This window comes from Oreochromis niloticus, linkage group LG9, assembly GCF_001858045.2.
Source record: "Oreochromis niloticus isolate F11D_XX linkage group LG9, O_niloticus_UMD_NMBU, whole genome shotgun sequence".
NCBI classification, from domain to species: Eukaryota; Metazoa; Chordata; class Actinopteri; order Cichliformes; family Cichlidae; genus Oreochromis; species Oreochromis niloticus.
In genome coordinates, this window is record NC_031974.2 from 1,962,582 (window position 1) to 1,983,075 (window position 20,494).

The 20,494-nt window shown below is 40.5% G+C and overlaps 1 protein-coding gene across 1 annotated transcript; it reads right to left on the reverse strand.

The window, feature by feature from the left end:
* Window positions 1-1,172: 1,172 nt before the first annotated feature.
* LOC106096689 (zinc finger protein 726) lies at window positions 1,173-14,142 on the reverse strand. The gene is made up of 4 exons (XM_025910518.1): window positions 14,097-14,142; window positions 12,227-12,302; window positions 11,521-12,117; window positions 1,173-3,391 (listed from the first exon to the last, which is right to left on the reverse strand). The coding sequence occupies exons 2-4, from the start codon at window positions 12,242-12,244 to the stop codon at window positions 2,813-2,815; spliced, it is 1,194 nt and encodes a 397-aa protein (XP_025766303.1). The 5' UTR covers window positions 12,245-12,302; window positions 14,097-14,142; the 3' UTR covers window positions 1,173-2,812.
* Window positions 14,143-20,494: the final 6,352 nt, after the last annotated feature.

Genomic DNA, 20,494 nt, shown 5'->3' on the forward strand with positions numbered 1-20,494 from the left:
TGACTGTAGGGATGGGTATTGATAAGATTTTCACGATTCCGATTCCATTTTCGATTCTGTTTAACGATTCGATTCTTTATCGATTCTCTTATCGATTCTTTTTACAAAAGGACAACACTAAGGTCGATTAGCTTAGAACTTTGTTTTATATCTTGTCTTTGAACAAGATACAAATTTAGGAGTAACATGGCCTTACAAACCCAACAGTGAGATCTTAAGAAATCCACAGCCTACGGCTCTTCAATGGGGTGTCACAGGGTCCCCAGGAAAAAAAATTGTAAATGTAAAACAATAAAATAAATATTCTTCTGTAGTAATAACAAAGTATAACATAAATTATTCTGTAGCAGTTACACAAGAATATCCAGTAATGTCCCTGCCTACAATTAAACACATTCACTTACTGAAAATCGGGGGCATCTGCTGTGGCAAATGGGAGCAAGCCTTTGACCACAAACTTAGTCACTGCTCGGTGACATTCATCCATCCTGGCCTGAAAGGAGACGCTACCGGTAGACTGCAGCGACAACTGCCAGCGAGCGCCAGCCAGACTCTGTCTGTCTCTCTCATCATGGTCACCTAAATGCAGCGCACAGTAACGGCAGGTTTTGTAATAAGGCAGATCGCACTAACATAATATGCACCGTTAGTTGATTATTTACCCGCCGCATTAACGGGAGAGGACGTGCAAACGTTACCGCTGCTGCTGGGTTGAGATTCATGAGTCCGGAGCGGCATTAAAAACACGACATTCATTTAAGGTTATCGCGTGTTTTGTGAGCAAATGCTTTTGCATATTCGTGGTGTTTCCTCTCTTAAATGAAATATCTACTTTGCAAGTATTGCAGGTAAATGACGCTCCACAACGTCGTGAGGTCATTCGGGGCGACTGGAATCGATAAGGGAATCGTTTGCAAAAATGGCAAACAATTCCAAGGAATTGAAACAGTGGGAACCGGTTCTCAACAAGAACCGGTTTTCGATACCCATCCCTAGATGACTGTATATAGTGTAAAGCGCTTTGGGGTCCTTAGGGACTAAGTAAAGCGCTATACAAATACAGGCCATTTTCCATTTAATACATAGTCTGTGATAGCTCCACATTGTTAGTTTACTCTGCCTGTCTGTGGGTTTTTGTCCAACTTGGAGTGAACAAAAGCAGAAACAGTAAATAACGCAGACTGTGAAAGTTAGTTTATTTCATGAATACAAAAGAAAAACATTTACAGTCAGCAGAGAAAAGTAGCATACATGCATGATAAAATGGATACTGCTACATAACATGGACAGTCAGAAGTAAAATTCATTGTCTTACAACTTAAGATATGTTTTAAACTTAAAAAGAAAAACACACTGAAATTGGTTTCTGTATTTGCCTGTAAGTCTTGTATGCAATGTTAAATGTTAAACCATTTTCAGCGGTCCCCAACCCCCGGGCCATGGACCGGTACCAGTCCGTGAGTTGTTTGGTACCGGGCCGCGAGAGTTGAGGCTTGGGCATGAAATTTATGGTTTTCATTAACTCTCTTTCCGTGGGTCTTTTTCCCATGTTGTAGTTGTGTGTCTTATTTTGAAAGAAACATTTACATGTTACCATAGTGACCAGAGAGCATTAAGGGGCAGAGAGGAGGATGTTGCTCTCAATCTTGTGGGCGCATTTCCTGGGGACGCTGCTAATAAAGTTACACAATTCCACAGTGAATTCACGTTTTTTATTTTATTTACAAAATTCCACAGTTTTTGTCTGGGTCGTATCATTTTATTTTGTTGTATTTATCCATCTTAAAAGCCAGTCCATGAAAATATTGTCTGACATTAAACCAGTCCATGGCGCAACAAAGGCTGGGGACTGCTGCTGTAGATAGTTAATAAATCTGTTTATCTCTTTTTTCAGTTTTAAAAGTCATATAAAATATATACATGTTTATAACCTGGTTTTCATTGTGTGTGTGGCCTATTTTCATCTTTTGCTGTGATGTGTTAGCCTTGTGACGGACTGGCGACCTGTCCAGGGTGTACCCTGCATCTTCCATTAAGACAGCTGGGATAGGGGGAAAAGGATGGATGGATGGATGGATGGATGGATCTGGGTAACTTTCCCCTTCTCTCTGCATCCATCATGTCTTAGAGCAGGGCGTGTTGGTGCTTTGTAAATTTGCTTCAGTGTTTTCTTTTTTATTATTCTTTTATAATTGTCTGACTTCAACGTTATTTTTCCAGACCGACACAAGAGCTGAACCCAAATGCAGATACCAATAGAGGTAGCGATCAGATTCACTAGTTTGATGAACACAGTTTTATTGTTGTTTAATTTATTCATCTAACTATTGGAATAAAATTGTTTTTGTTTTAAAGGTTTTCATTAACATCTTTATCACCGTCAGTTTTACAAACTTTTTGCAGACAGTCATCAATCATAGCCATCACACCAAACCAAAGAAGTAATGATTAAACAAGCTATTAACAAAAAACAAACAAACAAACAAAAAAAAACAGAGTTCTTGGCCATCGCTCATCTCACTGTCCTGGAGCTGATGAACAATAGCAGTCATCTGCAAACTTTAACGTCTAACAGTTCTCCAATTTTCTAAAGATGCTTTGCCCTCTGCAGGCCACTACTGTAAGTATAAATATGTTCTTTGCCTGATCAAATGAAGCTTAGATGGACTTGCTGCTCCACCTTGTGGTTCAAATTGGTATTTCACAGAAATACAGCCCAAGCCCACTTCAGTTTCAAACTTGGAGCCTGTGGAGCCTGATCTCAAGGTTTTTAAGTCTGAAACCAGAAGAGGATCTTTCTGTCTCTGCAGATTCATTGTGATCCATTTATGGGAATGATTTCATGATCACGCTGATGTTTGCACAGAGCAGACAATGAAGTGAATGTTTTTGCACATTGGTAACAGTGAAACAGTTTATTTACAGCGTGGGATCGTTTGTGTGCAGAGTATGAACTGAGATTCCTGAAGCTCTTGTCACACTGGTCACAGCTGAAGTTCCCTTCAACATGTGTACGTTCATGAAGCTTCCGATTATCTGGACCTGAGAAGCTTTTGTCACAATGTCTGCACTTGTATGGTTTCTCTCCTGTGTGGACTCGTTTGTGTTTTTTAAGGCAACCTGCAGTGGTGAAGGATGACCCACACTGGTCACAGATGTGCTTTTTAACCCCACTGTGACAAAGTTCATGTATTTTTAATTCACTTATAGTGGGGAAGCCTCTCCCACATTCTTTGCAGTAGTTCATTTTGTCTCCAGTGTGTCTACGTTGATGTATTTTTAGGCTCTCTGGACGACTGTAAGTTTTTCCACAAAGGTCACAGCGAAACTCTTTCCCACCACCACACTGACGACAGGGTTCAGAACTGGATCCATCTGTGTCGCTCTGCTTCTAAACAAAGATACAAAGACGGTGTAAGTCAGGGAATTCCTTCAACATTTTAATTCTGAAAGTGGCCTGAAATAAAGAGCATCTCTGCCAACATCCAGTTACATTTTACTGTTTACATTATAACACTCAGCTCACTGGGCTACAATAAATGTCTTTGATGTAGAGGAACTGCAACAAGCACTGGTACCCTGGCTGCAGACAGACTCTCACCATACTTTGAGGACATGTAAATAAAACTAACAGACTATTAAAGTAAGTTGATTCTGAGTGTGTGGTAGGACGCACTGATTGGTTTTAGTTAGAAAAAAGGTCGTGTTTTATCACGTAAAGGTGACACCGCTTTCAAGAATAGCTTGAAAGTAGAAGGCCGTGTCAACTACCTCTCTCGATTCTCGTGCCAGAGAAGGTGCCGCAGTTGTGTAGTTGTAAAGAATTAAAATGGGTAACGAAGCTTCAAAACTCACTGCTGACGAGCAGTGGTTAGAGAAAAAATGTCCAGGCGCCGGACAAATTAGTGCATGTAGATGGAGAAATCCAAAAGAAAACTAAATGTCCCACATGGGAGGGAAAATGTAGCCCCTCCGCATTGACTAAATTAAAAGAAACCCTCCAAGCAGAAATGAATACTGAAAAGGATCCTAAAAAGAAAACAAAGAGTACACAAGAGCTGTAATATTTTAAAGCATGGAAAGAAGAATGAAGTGGAATAAACAAAAAGTTAAATTAAATTAGAGCTTATCTAATATATTCCAACTAATAATAGGAAGGATAACAACCTGTGTACTGGTATTAACAATGAAACATAATTGGGAAGACAACCAAGCTGAATGAATAGAATGCATGAAACCAGATAATTCACACGAAAATATATCAAATAAAAAGAGAAATGCATAAGGTACATTACGGCTGTGTCATTGTTCAGCCAAGGAAAGTGTGTCTCCAGCTTGGGAAGGTGTGAAGCTGCAGATTCACACAGACCCGTGATGGATACATAATAAAATATAAAATAATAAACTATTGTATATTAGTAGTAAAGTAGTGTATTGTAATATACTATTGCTGTTATAAAAAAGGAAAAACAATACAATGATAACATTAATAATGACATACTATTAATAGGAAGAGGCACCTCAGTCAGTTATGATGTGAGGTGGATGATTGTTAAAAGTAGTCTGATTCAAGCTTAAGGTTTGCTCAAACTCAGTACAATGATATATGAGATGAAGAAAATAAGGAAATAACTACACTAATCAGGTGCATAGAGACACTTGACCTGCTTGTAAACCTATCATCTTAGATGAGACTTTGTTAAGATGAAGAGCAAACCTATACTAACAACTAATGAGCCAAACCCTGTATACAACAGCTAAAGCTACAAGACTGAGAAGCTGAATTAAATATGTGGACACTACCAAGCTAATGAGGAGCGGTGACGCGCATGGAGATTGTTGCTTTCGGCTTAGAGTGTTATTGAGCTTTATAACTATTGTTTGCAAATGTTGCTAAATGCCTGTGACTGAGATGCTGGTTTTGCTCACTACAATTGTATAAATAGAGTTTGAATTCATTACTCTGGATGTATAGTAAGTGACCACTATATATCTTTCAGTAGTAACCTCTCTTGAGGTTACTACTGATGCCGGTGTGTTTTAGTTTTTACTCCAGTTTATGTGTGTGCTGTGAGAATGATTAGAGGTTTCAGTTGTTTTTGTTTTGACTTGCTCTTTCTGAAAAGCATGTCTGAAATACTCGTATGAAAGCATATTTTGAGTGATTTTAACTGTGTAAATGCTGTGAGTAGTAGGCTTTGAGTGACTGGGTGTGATTTTTTATTATTTTTGTACAAATAAGTAATAATAACACTACAAAGGTTCATAGTAGAGTGAGTGAACAAGTGGAAGTTTGAGAGAAAAGGCAGTGTGTGTGATGATACCTGATGTCTGAAAGGGCTCTATTTAGAAGTGTGAGCGTGACATAAAGGTGTATTGGTTTTAGATCAAGATTTAGTAGAATTAAAGAGGGTTTATAGACTATGAATACAAAGAAAAAGAAAAGAGTTCGATTAGTCTGCAGAAACAGGAAATATGTGTGCCTGTGGTGTGTCAAGACAGCTCACAGAGAGAAACAGATGAGTTAAACTCTAAGAAGATGAAGCGAATGAAGGTTTTAAGAAAAGTAATGAAAATGATATTAATTGTATGCTTTAGTGTATCAATACAGGTGGATTTCTCTCAACCTGGAACCTTGAGTACAGCGTCAAAAGCATAGATTAATTGGGAAAGTGCGAGTGCGAGGATACAGGGTATAATTGGGTTGAAACTGAAGGCTGAACTCATGATTGTTTAGAGATGTCCGCCATGTCATAAACAAAAGAAGGCAAAATAATGACAGAAATAATTGACAACTATATTAATGAATAGACAACACATACTCAAATTGTTATATGTGAAATTATTTTTGGAAAGAGTCAGAAGTGAGATAGTTTGAATTTAGAACTCAGTGATAAGATGCATGAATTAAACCTTATTGTAACAAACACTTGCAATGAAGAAAGCAGCTTACACTCAATTAATATGAACGCAAAGCCTTGATGCCATAGGCAATTTGTTTTGTTTGTTTGTTTGTTTGTTTTGTAAGTTTGGAAAACAAATTTGTGATCATACTTGTGGATCACAGTGACACATAATGATTAGGCATATGATTTGTTGATGCCTAGTTTTAGAGCTGTGAGCTATGAACTGTAAGCAATGCAAAGTTTTTCCCAACTTAGAAGTTTGGCACATGCCAGACAACTTTCCTATGTAGGCATTTTGCTTTCACAGTCACTCATCAGAATTGACTTTGCAAGATGGTGACGCACACTGCTGTATAAAGGAGCTAGGAAGCTAGATGAGGAAACAGAACCACACGCTGACCTTCACAGCACCCCACAGGCTGGTTTCGTAGCCTTGGGCGGAACTGTGTAGGTTATGCGGTAACCACAGTAGACACAGTTTTAGAAGCAAAAGCACTAACTTCCTCACACTCTGCACAGAACGCAGAACTCACGGCTGTCATACGTGCCTGTCAGCTGCATGAAGGACAAGACATAAACATATACACTGACAGCCAGTATGTCTTTGCAGCTGTGCATCATTTTGCAAAAATTTGGCAGAATAGAGGGATGGTTAGTGCAACATGGAAATCTTTTAAAGGCACTGTTGGAAGTGATATATTGCCAGAACACTTCATAATGCTAACAGTACATGTGCATTATGTAAATGTGCTGCACACCAGAAAGACAACTCAGAGGTCACTAAAGGCAATAACTTTGCAGATCAAGCCGCAAAAGCAGCAGCACAACAAACTACAGACATTAATATCTGACACCTCAATGCAAATAGCACTTGATGTGCTTATAAATGAACAAAAAGCCGCACCAACTACAGAACAAAGGAGATGGTTAAAATGTGGAGCACAGCTAGATTTGATGACTTGTAATGGCAAACCAATACTACCAAAGTCCCTACACAAATCAGCAGCATTATTGACACACACAATCATGTGTCAACAGGAGGGAGGGGTGGTAGATAAAATTTTAATCTATCCAGTAACAAAAGCAGACGCCATCTCAGTAGCAAAATGTTTGTGCAACCATTTCATTCCAACATATGGCATCCCCACTCTGATAAGATCAGACAATGGGACGCATTTTGTCAATGTGAGCCCATAGATAAGTCAATAAGAGAAACTACACTAGCCGAATGGATGAATAAATTACTTGAAAATAAAGAGATTGTTCTAAACAACCAACTGCCGAGTGATATCTCCCCAGTGTCTTGCAGGTTGAAACCAGGTGATTGGATCCTGATCAAAGTACTCCAAAGAAAAAATTGGAGCTCACCAAGGTGGGAAGGGCCTTATCAAGTGCTACTCACCACACCTACTGCCTGCAAAATAGCAGAAAGACCATCTTGGATCCATCAAAGCCACTGCAAAAAAGTGAGTGACAACCTAAACGTTTAGACGCCGACACCCCTAACTCCTGGTGATCTATTGGTGGAGGGAGGGCTGATCGGGTACACCCCGCCCTCTTCTTCTTGCCGGTAGTCTACTCATCAGAGGTCACAGGTGTGTCTGGTCATCATGAAGACACTCGTCCTCCTAGTGGCTAATGTTACACTCCTGGTGAGTTTATTAACACTCACCCGAAAGAAAAAGGATGAACAACACCACCTGCAGACAAGATGGTCACATGACAACTCACATCTTCGTGACATGACTCAAGACCACATTCATCCATGGATGAACAACGCATGGTATCGATATATACATGATAGCACACCCAGAAAACACTGCTATATGAGGGGCCGTACAAGCCAAAATTCATTCTTTCACTCTCACACACATACATTTTCACTCTCACATACATATATTTTCATTTATGCATTCCTACATTTTGCTCTCATTTACATGCATTCAATATGCATTTAATCTCACAAATAATATATGTATGTAAGAAGAGAATGCATACATGTCAGAAGAAAATATATGTATGTGAATGAAAGAGTATAGTGGAAACGGAAGGAGTTTAATGGAAACGGAAGGCTGGGTGTCTGTACCGCTGTGATTGGCTGAGAAGCACGCGCGGGTCACTTTCAAGTGTCTGACAGCATGGAGGGGGGAGAAGAAACTCGAGTTCTTCAGCAAGCTATCGGGGTTTTAAGAAATATTTTATCATCTCCTGAAACGGTCACATCGTTGTCCTCGTCACTTGATCGAGATGGGACGGGCTCAACTTTTTTTTTTTACGTGCGCTCAGAATAGTGGCACAAAAATAACGCCACAGTAACCCAGAAAGAGTAATATTTCAAACTCCGCCACTCTGTGCTTCTCTGCCACTGCCTCGTTTGAGTTTTGGACGAAATGGATTCTGAGATATTGCATTTCGTCATTTCGAGCTGATTGGAGACCAGAACAGCCAATCAGATATTTTTGCATCCAAGTCTGTGGATTGGCTGGTTTTGTGGCACAAAAATAACGCCATAGGTCACAAAATAAACTTTTAAGATATTTTCATGCGAGAATGGTGCTGTGTAAACTTCAAATATCTGCTTGATTCATCAAGACATCACATATTTCCATAAGTGCTCTAACATTTTCGGAGATGCCTGTTACCTATGGCCTTATTTTTGTCCCACTATTCTGAGCGCACGTAAAAAAAATTTGAGCGCACGTAAAAAAAAAAGTTGAGCCCGTCCCATCTCGATCAAGTGACGAGGACAACGATGTGACCGTTTCAGGAGATGATAAAATATTTCTTAAAACCCCGATAGCTTGCTGAAGAACTCGAGTTTCTTCTCCCCCCTCCATGCTGTCAGACACTTGAAAGTGACCCGCGCGTGCTTCTCAGCCAATCACAGCGGTACAGACACCCAGCCTTCCGTTTCCATTAAACTCCTTCCGTTTCCACTATACTCTTTCATTCACATACATATATTTTCTTCTGACATGTATGCATTCTCTGCTTACATACATATATTATTTGTGAGATTAAATGCATATTGAATGCATGTAAATGAGAGCAAAATGTAGGAATGCATAAATGAAAATGTATGTATGTGAGAGTGAAAATATATGTATGTGAGAGTGAAAATATATGTGTGTGAAAGAAGAATATATGTATGTGAGAGTGAAAATGTATGTATGTGAGAGTGAAAGAATGAATTTTGGCTTGTACGGCCCCTCATACTGCTATGTTTGCTCCTATATGCCCCCAACGACACAGTACGCCACCTTGTACGCGAAGGCAATGGACATAATTCAGGCAAAGTGTGCCGCAAGCTACGCCAGCCTTGGGTATCAGTTCCAGGGAATCGTGGTCAACCATGAGGAACCTCTCCAGATAGGACTACGAAACGGCACATGTGACGAATGGTTCTGGGTTGACCTGAAAGTGAAGCACAGAAGTAAGGCTAAATCATTCCCAGTCTTTCTTGAAAACAATGGGAATTTGAGCCACAGCCTATGCTACCGCCAAGAGAACGGATCCACGCCAATGGGAAACACCACCAACTACAAAGCAGTACAGACACACGCTCCTGGAGGGCCCGTGAAGAGCAACAACATCTCAAATGGCACCTTCTGGGTGCAAGGAATGGCCTGGATCTGTGGCCAATGGGCCTATTTTATCCTTCCTGGGAATTGGACAGGTCAGTGCACTCCCATTTTCATATCTGACCACACTTTCAAGATAACCATGGACGCCACGTCAACTTCAACATCAACAACAAGGAAAAGACGAAGCACCCCGGACCTCAAGCAGCATGATTTTGTGTGGGGTTCCGATGTCCCAGAGGAATTTAAACTTTGGACTGACAGACAAAAAGTTACTCACGCACTCTTCCCATGGGTGGGGGTAGGAAAACACGCTTTAAGGATAGAGACTCTGAACTACCGTTCTGGACTTTCTCTGAATGCTTCATGTAAAATCGACGACGAACAGGATCAAGAAATTGACGCTCTGTGCATTGCAGTAATGCAACACAGGGTAGCATTGGACATGATTCTCGCCGAGAAAGGAGGACTATGTGTCCTCTTTAACAACACATGTTGCACATACATTCCAGATAATGTGCACTCATCGAACATGACTGATGCTCTGAAAACACTCAGACAACTTCGGGATGCACAACAACGAGACTATGCCACAAACACAGAAGACTGGCCTACGTGGCTTTTAAGCGGCTCTTGGAAGTCCCTGCTGATTAAAGGACTTGTTTTTGTTGGTGTTATAATACTGTTATTGTGTCTTTTCATTCATGTGTCATACCTTGTTTGAAGAACATGGTATCAAAAATGGTAACTGCTTCAATTCATGCTTACATCACCCTGTCACAGAATGAAGAAGATGATAATGAGATAGACACTTGGATATAACATACTCACAAAACCCACTATTTTATGATGTCTTGGCTAAAAATGTTTACAAGTGGCCATAGACTGATACAATGTTAGTGGTTGCTATGTACATATACATATGTACAACAGAAGGGAATGTTAAGGGATTTTTTAGGACTTTAGGAATTTTATTATGTTATGCCTAAAAGCACATTTCATCTAGATGTGTTTGCTCTTTCAGTGTTCAGCTTAAATGGGGAAGTTACACTTAAATGGGGAAGTGCAGACTCAACAGGAAGCCTGCACGCAGCACAGATCTATTTTATCTCTTCCTGTACGTCTCTGAGAATGCTATGAATAAAGGCTGACAACTATTGCAGGGGGGGTGTGAGTCTCCATGAGTCTCACCCGTGTACACATTAACCTGTCTGTCTGAGTGTCTTTATTCTGACCTGAGTTGCAATACAGGAAAACTCCCGACATTGACCCTCCTGTTGTTCAGTTAGTGAATACAAGTAAAATAGAGCAGGTCTTATATGTACAATATACATTTTTTAAATGTATTTTGCTATGTATGAAACTTGCAAATTAACAAGAGGTAGCCGTGTGAGAGTCAAGTGACCAGGGACTGAGACTCCATTAAGGGTGAGGCCAAAAGTAAAGCCAGATGTCTGGCAGCACACAAAGTCAAAATCAAATTCAGTCTAAGCGCATTGGATCGGGACCCTGTGAATCAGAACTGAATGAGTTTTAGAAATCAGTGACAATACCCAGCCCTATTGTCTGTGAAGTTTTTCCCAGATTTTAAAGCCCTAAGGGTTTAAAAACTCTGAGACTCTCTACCAAATCAAGTGAATTAAATTGGGACCTTGTGAATGGAACTAATTGTTCTAAAGACTGAAGAAGTTTCTCGGATGAGAGGTAAAACGTCTTCAAGAAACTTAAAGAAGGCCGGATGCTTTTCTTTACAAGCTCCTTAGACTACCCAGCCCTATACTCTACATAAAGGTTGAGGTTGGAAAATTACAAATAATTTAAACAATGCTTCAAAAAATGCAACTGTACCTCAAACATGGATGCAAAGTAACAGTAGTGATTATTTTTAGTAAGATGACTTATTATGTTCTTTACTGACATCCAGTAGATGCCTTTGCATCCAGTGGAATTACTAACATGCTAACACCATTTAATTGACAGAGTTGTTTCAAACAGTCAGTCTTAAATAAGAAGATAGAAATATAAATACATACCTCACAGTAACTGCACTTGTAGAGTTTCTTTCTGGTGTGGATCTCTCTGTGTTCTTTCAGGTTACATGGAGATTTAAAAGTCTTATCACACAGATCACATTTATAAAATCTCTCCTCATTGTGGGTAAACATGTGGCGTTGTAACTGTGCATGTGTTGTAAACAGTTTTCCACACTGAACACAGCAGCAAACATCATGTCCAGTGTGAATCCGTTGGTGAATATTTCGGCTCCCTAGCCGACTGAAAGTTTCTCCACAAATGTCACAGCTGTACGCTTTAATTCCAGAGTGGGTAACTAGATGACGTTTTAAGGTGCAACTGAGAGCAAAAGATTTACCACACTGATCACAGCTGTGTGCTTTAACTCCACTGTGGATGAGCTGGTGTGTTTTTAAGTGTCCAAGTTGGGTGAATGATTTTCCACACAAGTCACAGCTGTACGGTTTAACTCCACTGTGGATGAGTTGGTGTGTTTTCAGGTGTTTAGCCTTGGTAAAATCTTTCCCACACTCATCACAGCTGTATTTTTTCTCTCTCTTTCTTCTGTGAGGTATCTCGGCCTCCTGAGAGCGCTGACTTCTCGCTCCATGTTGGTCCTGCAGTGACAGAGATACAAACAGAGGCAGTGAGTGAAATGCAGTCGTGGAACAAACTGAAACTCCATAACGTGCACACAGGTTCAATAACAGTGATATTTTTGCTCACCTTTTGGGTTGAAGTCATTGTTTCCTCTGTAGTGGCTGAGCTGAGTATAAATGGCTCGTCTCCTCCTGATGATCAGCTGGAACACAAAATATCTTTATATGCATTTCATCCTTGACCAAAAGAAGCTGAGATGGAAAGCTCAGATCTACTCAAACTGAATGTCTTCAGTCAGTGTGTCAGCCTCCAGTTAACAATGACGGTGAGAAACTGCACTACTGAACCTCCACTGACTGAGTAACTGCAGTTTGGTGCTTCATTTGAACCTCATAGATTTTATTACACAAAATGGATAGAAAACTCTACAAAACAGAACAGCATGCAGGGAGCAGACTCTTCACTGTAATTTTCTATTGCGCATAAGAAACCAAAAGTTCCTCTTGTTATAAGATTAGCAGGACTGCTCACTTATGCTTTTTACATGTTGGTCTGTTAAAAGGTCATGCCATAAATGGAGTGACTGGAAATGTAGTTAAAAGGTCACAGCCATATAACATATGCCAGCATTTAGGGTCCTTTCCACAACACCACACGATTGCTGCCACAATCGTGACACCACCAGCACTTTTGCTGTAACAAAACAAATTTCCCACCTGTGGAACTAATAAAGCTCATCTTATCTGCGGCTTTGTGGTTCAGTGACCTGACACAATTTATACAGCTGGAAAAGATAAAGTACGCTCTCAAGGGGTCGAAGGAGAGATTCTTTGCTGTTTGGGATACATTCCTAAAACATTTAGAGAAAATTAAAATCATACCCACCTGAAAGAGGCTTGACAGCTGCCGAAAATCCTTTTTTTTGTGTGTGTGATTGGGATTAATTTTGTGCAAAATATCGCCCTTTAAGTGCACATCTTCAAATATGGTGAATTTCCTCGTACCTCATTTAAATTCACTTTATTTATTATTTATTTATTTTTATTTATTTTCTTTCTTTTTTTTTTTCCCCTTTGGATCGGTGTCCATTATGTTTTTGGGGTGGGATAAATATATAAAAAGGAGCACTGTAGCCTTGCTATATGTATATCTTTGTACTACATTGTTGATGCGCAATAAAAAAAGTTTTTAAAAAAAAAGAAAGAAAAAAAAGGTCATCTTATCTTACATGATTAAAAACATCATTCTTCCCCCCAAATCACCAAGAGCTGCACATTAACCACCACAATTTATTTTAAATCTCAGTGCTTTCAAATATGAACTTTCATCTCTGTTTCATTAGTTTTTGTTAACATCTGTTGTTAACATCGGGGCGATCGTGGCTCAAGAGTTGGTAGTTCGTGTTGTAATCGGAAGGTTGCCGGTTCGAGCCCCGGCTCCGACAGTCTCGGTCTGTCAGTGCGCCCCAGGGAGGCTGTGGCTACAATGTAGCTTGCCATCACCAGTGTGTGAATGGGTGGATGACTGAACTTAGGGACTAGTAAAGCGCTATACAAATACAGGCCGTTTACCATCTTCCTGTGCATCACTTTACAGCAGCCAGACTCATTAAAATGAGACTTTGTAGGAGTTTACTTCCTCTCATGTGTTCATCCGCAGAAGCTGGACAATAAAGTTTATTGTGACCCTGATACTGCAGCAGATCGCTCTGATTTCCTGTTATCACTTAAATAGAAATGAGGCTATAGAGGTTTGGTGCATGCAGAAAAACAGCTGCAGGGACAATGAAAAGACTTTTCTGCTAGCAAACGCTCAACTTCTCCCAGCATGCTGAGCTAATGATTAGCTGGTGTTTTTCTCCAAACACTCTCTCACTCTTCTCTCAACGTGTTGACAATAAACTGTGAACAGACACCGAGGAGAGCAGCAGAAGACCTCATTCAGGAGCTAAACTCAACATGAACTGAACTCACAGTAAAGTTAGCTCGGTGCTTACCTTTAGATGAGCCCACAAACCGAGAGAAACTCCGTGATGAAGCTGGAACTCTTTCCAAACACAGGAAGCAGATCAGGGAGCAGAGACCCACGTGGTTCACGCTGATCTCAGCTACGATCCAGGACACAAGGGTGGGCAGATCGATGCAGATATCGATCCAAACGTTGGTAGTGGTTTATGATCGATACTTTAGTTTGTTTCTCTCCTCTAAGTTCACTACTTTACTCCCTGTCACTACCCGATCCGTACCGGAAACCCGATCGGTACCCCGCATGCGCGAAAGGTGTCTACTTCCGGTCGAAGCATTTTACGATAGTTACGGGTCAGAGTATCTGTTAAGATGTTAAGAATAATAAGTGTCCCTTAAAACGTTTCCGATAATGAAACGTTTAATATAATGTAGACAAAAACAAAAAAATAAAAAGATAGTTACGGATCAGGACTCCCCGATCCTTACTGCGCATGTGCAAAGTCGGACCGTACAAATCGGGTCTACCCGATCCGTACTGCGCATGTGCAGGGTGTTTCTTCTTCTTCTGTTCGTTTAATTGCAGTTTACTCCCCAGTGTATAAGGATATCGCCACCTGCTGACTAGTGATGGTAAATTTGATTCTTTTTACTGAATCGAGTTTTAATGAGTCACTCACCAAAGTGAATCGGGTTTTTTGAGTCATTTGAGTCACTGAGTCAGTTGACCAGAGAGTGCAAAAAATGTACATTTTCACTCAAACTTAATTTGTTTCTCTTTTAATGTAAATCCTACTGCTAAGATGAGTGATTCTTAAAGAAAACAACTATTTTATATAGCAAGAAAGAGCAAAAGAATTTCTAAAGGGAACATTTATTTTGTTTATTTTTATTTTATTAGTATTGTCCTTACATGTGTCAAATATATATTTTCTCATCTAAATGTCCACTGAGCTGTGAGCCGGGGGGGGTAGTGCGCCTTAACATTGGTTGCCAACCAAGAAGAAGAAGAAGTAGCTGCGAGCCAGGAGGGAGGGGGTGAGTGAGTGAGTGAGTGATTCGTTCGCTCTATGATTCAGCACAGGAGGGAGGGGGTTAGCGAGTCATGAGTGATTCGCGCGCTTTATGATTCAGCACAGGAGGGAGGGGGTGAGCGAGTCATGAGTGATTCGCGCGCTTTATGATTCAGCACAGGAGGGAGGGGTGAGCGAGTCATGAGTGATTCGCGCGCTTTATGATTCAGCACAGGAGGGAGGGGGTTAGTGAGTCCTGAGTGATTTGCTTACCCTACGATTCAGCACAGGAGGGAGAGGGTTAGTGAGTCCTGAGTGATTTGCTTACCCTACGATTCAGCACAGGAGGGAGGGGGTTAGTGAGTCCTGAGTGATTTGCTTCCCCTACGATTCAGCGCAGGAAGGGAGGGGGTGAGTAGCTCAAATGTGCTGTTAGCATGTTAGCAGAGCGATGCTACTGTGAACCGAGGAGCTATTGTCTTGATGTGAGCTTCTACTCAGGGTTTTTTCTTCCAGTTCAGAGCAGAAATGTTTTTGTTAAGATACTGGATGTTGTGTTTTTCTTCACAATTTGAATTATAAGCTAGATATATTTCTACTAATGAAATTAGTTTGCTAACAGCAACAGGGATGAGTCAGTGAGTCAGTTGCGCTTGTGAATCATGATTCACGAGTCAGTAAAGTGATTCTCGAGTATTGAACGATTCGTTCATGATTCGCGCATCACTACTGCTGACCAAACGAATGAACCGTATTGTAAACTGAAGCAGCGTCATTACAAATGCATGTTTAATTTGATTTAGTGATAGTCGAGTGTTTTTATGCTTGTCTGTGCGGAGAGGATTGATTGGAATAGTGATGATGATGTCCGCTATCACTGTCAGTTGTCAGAAAACACTTAATCTCACTGATGAATCTTTACGTGACACATTACTAAGTCAGAATTATTAAGTCTGTAATTCGGCACCATTCTTCTTATTTTACGGCGCTGTTGTTCAATCGGAGACGCTCTCTGTTGAGGAGAAAAGCGTGAATTTTGTTTGTATACGGATTATCCATTGTTTAAATGTTCCGGGCAGTCGAAAATGAGGCAGAGCTGTTGAGAAATGCTAGGAGCTAACTGGGCGCTAACCGCATCATTCAAATATATTGAATGTCGCAATGCTGGCAAAGAGAGGAAGTGACGTAAGATTCGCGCATGCGGGGTACCGATCAGGTTTCCGGTACAGATCGGGTAGCGACACTCCCGTTTTATGAAAAAACAGCTCTCTCTGCTCGACTCCTCTCCTGCACACACACTTTGCTCCGCCCCTTCTTCCTGCTCTGCTGTTATTCGTTGCTGTGTGGTCACGTGACACAGCTGCACAGCGTAACCACGTGGGATGGTTTTTTTCAAAAGTACCGCCTATCTCCTTTTGCTAACCTATTTTCCTCAGCCTCGATGAAAAGGATGATCCTCGTATCGGTGTTGTTCCCACATCATCATGATAAATGTTGTTCCAGGTTCAACTTTGCAAGTGACCAATCACATTGTTGTGACGTCATACTTTTGCAAGCCAAGCGATTCATTCATTTATGAAATTTTGCAAGGACAATATGTATAATGCTTACCGTTTATTAAAGAACAGTACCCTGAAATGCAAATAATTCAATTGCTGGATCGGCGGACAGAGGCGGTTTCTCGCAAGTTAAGTAGAATTTTTTTAAGGCGGTTTATCCCAAAGTCGCAAAAGTATGAGGTCACAACAATGTGATTGGTCGCTTGCAATGCTGAACCTGGAACAACATTTATTATGATGATGTGGGAACACCGACACGAGGATATCAGATCGTGCCGATGAAAACGTCATCGTGGGAAGGAGAATTGCTAAGGACTCAGGAAAAGAGAAGAGCGGTACTGAGAGTTGGAACAACCTGACGCTTGTCTCTCTGTAACAATGTTACACCCGGGTGGGATTCTTATGGAGGACCACAAGAATCACACACATAGAAATAAAGCATTCTGTCCTTAAATAATGATTTGTGCAATAAAATATGAATTTGTAAATTCATCCACAAAGTAAAGCTTGAAATTAGAACCAGCACTGAGCCCTGTAACATTTATACACAGTGTATGAGCAATTGCTGCAACCTACAGCCTTTAAACTTATAATTAAAATGCTGACAGTAAACTCATCAGTAGAGGTGGGCAGGGGCGGTCCTAGCCTGTTTGGTACCCTGAACGAACACTCCCTCTTTTTACTTTTTAATCTGTTATATCTTGTAAAGCACTTTGTGATTTCTATCTAGAAATGTGCTATATAAATAAAATTTTACTTTACTTACTTTACTTTACTTTTTACTTTGACTTCAGCAAAGCAGCAAGCAGCCACACCGAGGGCTCTCGTGCTCAATTTTCGCGTATAGAATTTAGAAAAAAAATCGGTGCAAATTATAAGTCTGCCTTATAATGTCTGGTCTTTTCGTGTTTGTTGGATTGTTTTTATTTTGTTTTACTTTGCAAGTTGGATATTAGGTGCTGCTCCAACCAGCCAGAGAATCCCCCCGCCGCCCCGTCCCTCTACTCCGTGTTTGGCAAGCAGCAGGCGCACCTCGCAAATGGAAGGCGCCTTTACTCCCAGCAAATGGGCGATAGAAAACGTTTTGCGAGATCCCGAGTTTGAAACTTCATCTTAATTTTTTTTTCTCCCATGTCACTTGCGGGGCTCCGTAGAAATGAGGCTTTTTTGTTGGAAGTGATTAAAAAAATTAAGATGAAGTTTTGCGAGATCTCGCAAGATCTCGAGAGAGAGAGAAAGAGAGAGCTTTGCAGGAAGTGTGATTTTATCGTGGTGGAAGCAAAACAGCAAAAGTAAGAGGGAATTCATGTCGATGTTTATGTGAAGCGTAGTTTGGATCTTCATTTGCTGCTGGTTCATTAATTTTGGTTGGAGAGTGACAAAATCATGTCCGTGTACGTGCCGTTTGGTGAGAAAGCCGACAGCTCACTGATTCTGATGCGTTGAGTCCGCGCTTTGTGTTTACATCTTTGTGCAGAATCCGTGTACCTGCTCTCATTTACTGCTTTAGCTGCTCGGTGGTTGTTGTAGTTTAGTGAGGTTTAATCTGGGATTCTGGCATTTCTGGCAAAATAAATTTATATTTAAAAATCGATACAGGATTTTAATGAATCAATATTGCTTTATTAAAGCTAGAATCAATTTTAATCGATAAACCGATTATTGAAACCCACCCCTACTCATCAGTCCAGATGTTACCAACTTACTTTCTGATCATTTGAGTTAAAAGAACTGAGATAGGGTTATTCAAATAAAAGCCACCAGTTCGTTCATTCCTTATTGTGCTTCCCTCATTTATTTTAAATAAACAAGATTTCTGATATCTCTTAATGTCACTCAGATTTTTGAATATAATGAGTGAATGCATTTAAAGCAGGAAATTCACACCTGGCGATCAAAAGTTTGGCAAAGTTGTATGAGTAGTGTAAAGTTTTCTAGGGTCCTGTTAAAAACAACACAGGCGTCACACCACATTCATAAGCTATATATTCCAGATATCCACTTATAAGGACACAAACATCACTGCTTAGACGTTACAGCCTCTGTGCAGCAGTCCCAGAGAGAGAGCAACGACCACTCATTAAGATCAGACAGAAATCTGCCCCTTTCTGGCAGCTGTGGCAACTCATAATAAGAAAGCTTGCATTCTTTGCAAAATGCTGGGTCATGTATGATTTGTCTGAGACCATGTGTCATCAAATGAGAATATTACATTTTGGATTTTCTGCACCTTCACTCTCGATAAAGTGTTTTAAACTTTGATGAAATATGGAAACATTGTGTTGTGCTGCAGTGGAGCTCAAACACCTCTGCGGTTTTAAAGAAGGCCCAACAGCATCGCCATTTTCTGAGAATCCTCAGAAAAAGGATTCTGAAGAAGGAGCTGCTGACCGTCTTTTACCACTCTATGTCTGTTGTGCTGACATACTGCATCGGTGTGTGGTTCTCCAGCTGCACCACGGCATACAGAAAGGCACTCCAGAGGGTTATTAATATGGCTCAAAAAAATAATTGGACATCCTATTCCCTCCCTGAAGGTCCTGTACAGCACTCGCTGTCTCAAGAGGGCACGCAGCATCCTACGGGACTGTACGCACCCAGGACACCGGGTGTTTAAGCTGCTGCCGTCTGGCAGGAGATTCAGGCTGCTGAGGTCCCGAACAAATAGACTCAAGGACAGCTTATAAATATAAATAATATAATAATATTTATATTTATAACAAGATGCAATAATAATTAATGTGCAATAATAACAGTGTGCAATACACATACACTTATTCTTCATTTTTTATTACTAAGTTACTGTGTTGTTTGTGTTGCGTTGTGATGTGTCGTATCGTGTCCTGTTGTGTCGTGGGACATTTTTCCAGTTTCATTGTACTATTGTACTATGTATGACTGTGCAATGAAAATAAAGAGTTATCTTATCTTAAGATAAAGCCGCTGCCCTCATGAGCTCACCTTTTTAAAACACTGTCTGTTCAAAGGTGATTCTTAGTTTTTATACTTATAAGGTCAGACGAACAGGAGAAATAAAAAATGCAAACAAATGAGTTTGGGTGTTAGGAGGATGATCTGTAAATGGTTATTTAACTGACACTCATGAAAGGGGTCAATTTCACCTATACTGCGGTTTTCATATGGAGAAACATTTCATCACTCATCAGTGACACTGGAGAAGTCACTTGGATGAAACAATTTTCCACAGAAACATCCAGAGGAACTAAACCTTTGGGCGTATCCTTACCTGTAATTCATGCATCGTGAGATTTTTTCCATATCCATTTTTGTTTTCAGTTAGTGTTTCTCTTGGCTAATTGTCAGCCTTAGCAGCATTTCTCCGAAGAAAACCACTGCAAACTTTCTGAAAATCATCAGACAAAAAGATTATTGATCCAGGTCGTATTCCTGGCAGTACCAACTGACCACAACTGAGCTCAAACAGTGAATTCACATAAGACTGGAATTCATAAGATGATGATTGTGTAATGTGAATTGATGTGTAACTAAACAAGTTTTGTATTCTCTGTCTCTATATATGTCATGAACTAGCTGTGTGCAGGCAGATGAGGACCCAAATGCAAAATTCACGGAGACAAAAGCTGAACTCAAAATCTCTGCTTTATTGCAGGCTTCACAAAGAAACAGAACTAAACTGGGAAAGCTATATTGAGGACCGATGGAACACAGAGAAAGGCACACAGGTTCAGGGAAGAGACATTGACGACGCGACACTGAACTGAGGGAGACGTGAGCTGTGTCTGAATTCAGGGATATTCTGTGATATGATTACTGAGGTGCTTGACAAAGTTAGTGGTGTTGCCACAACACCTCACTTTTTTGCCACATATATCGCAA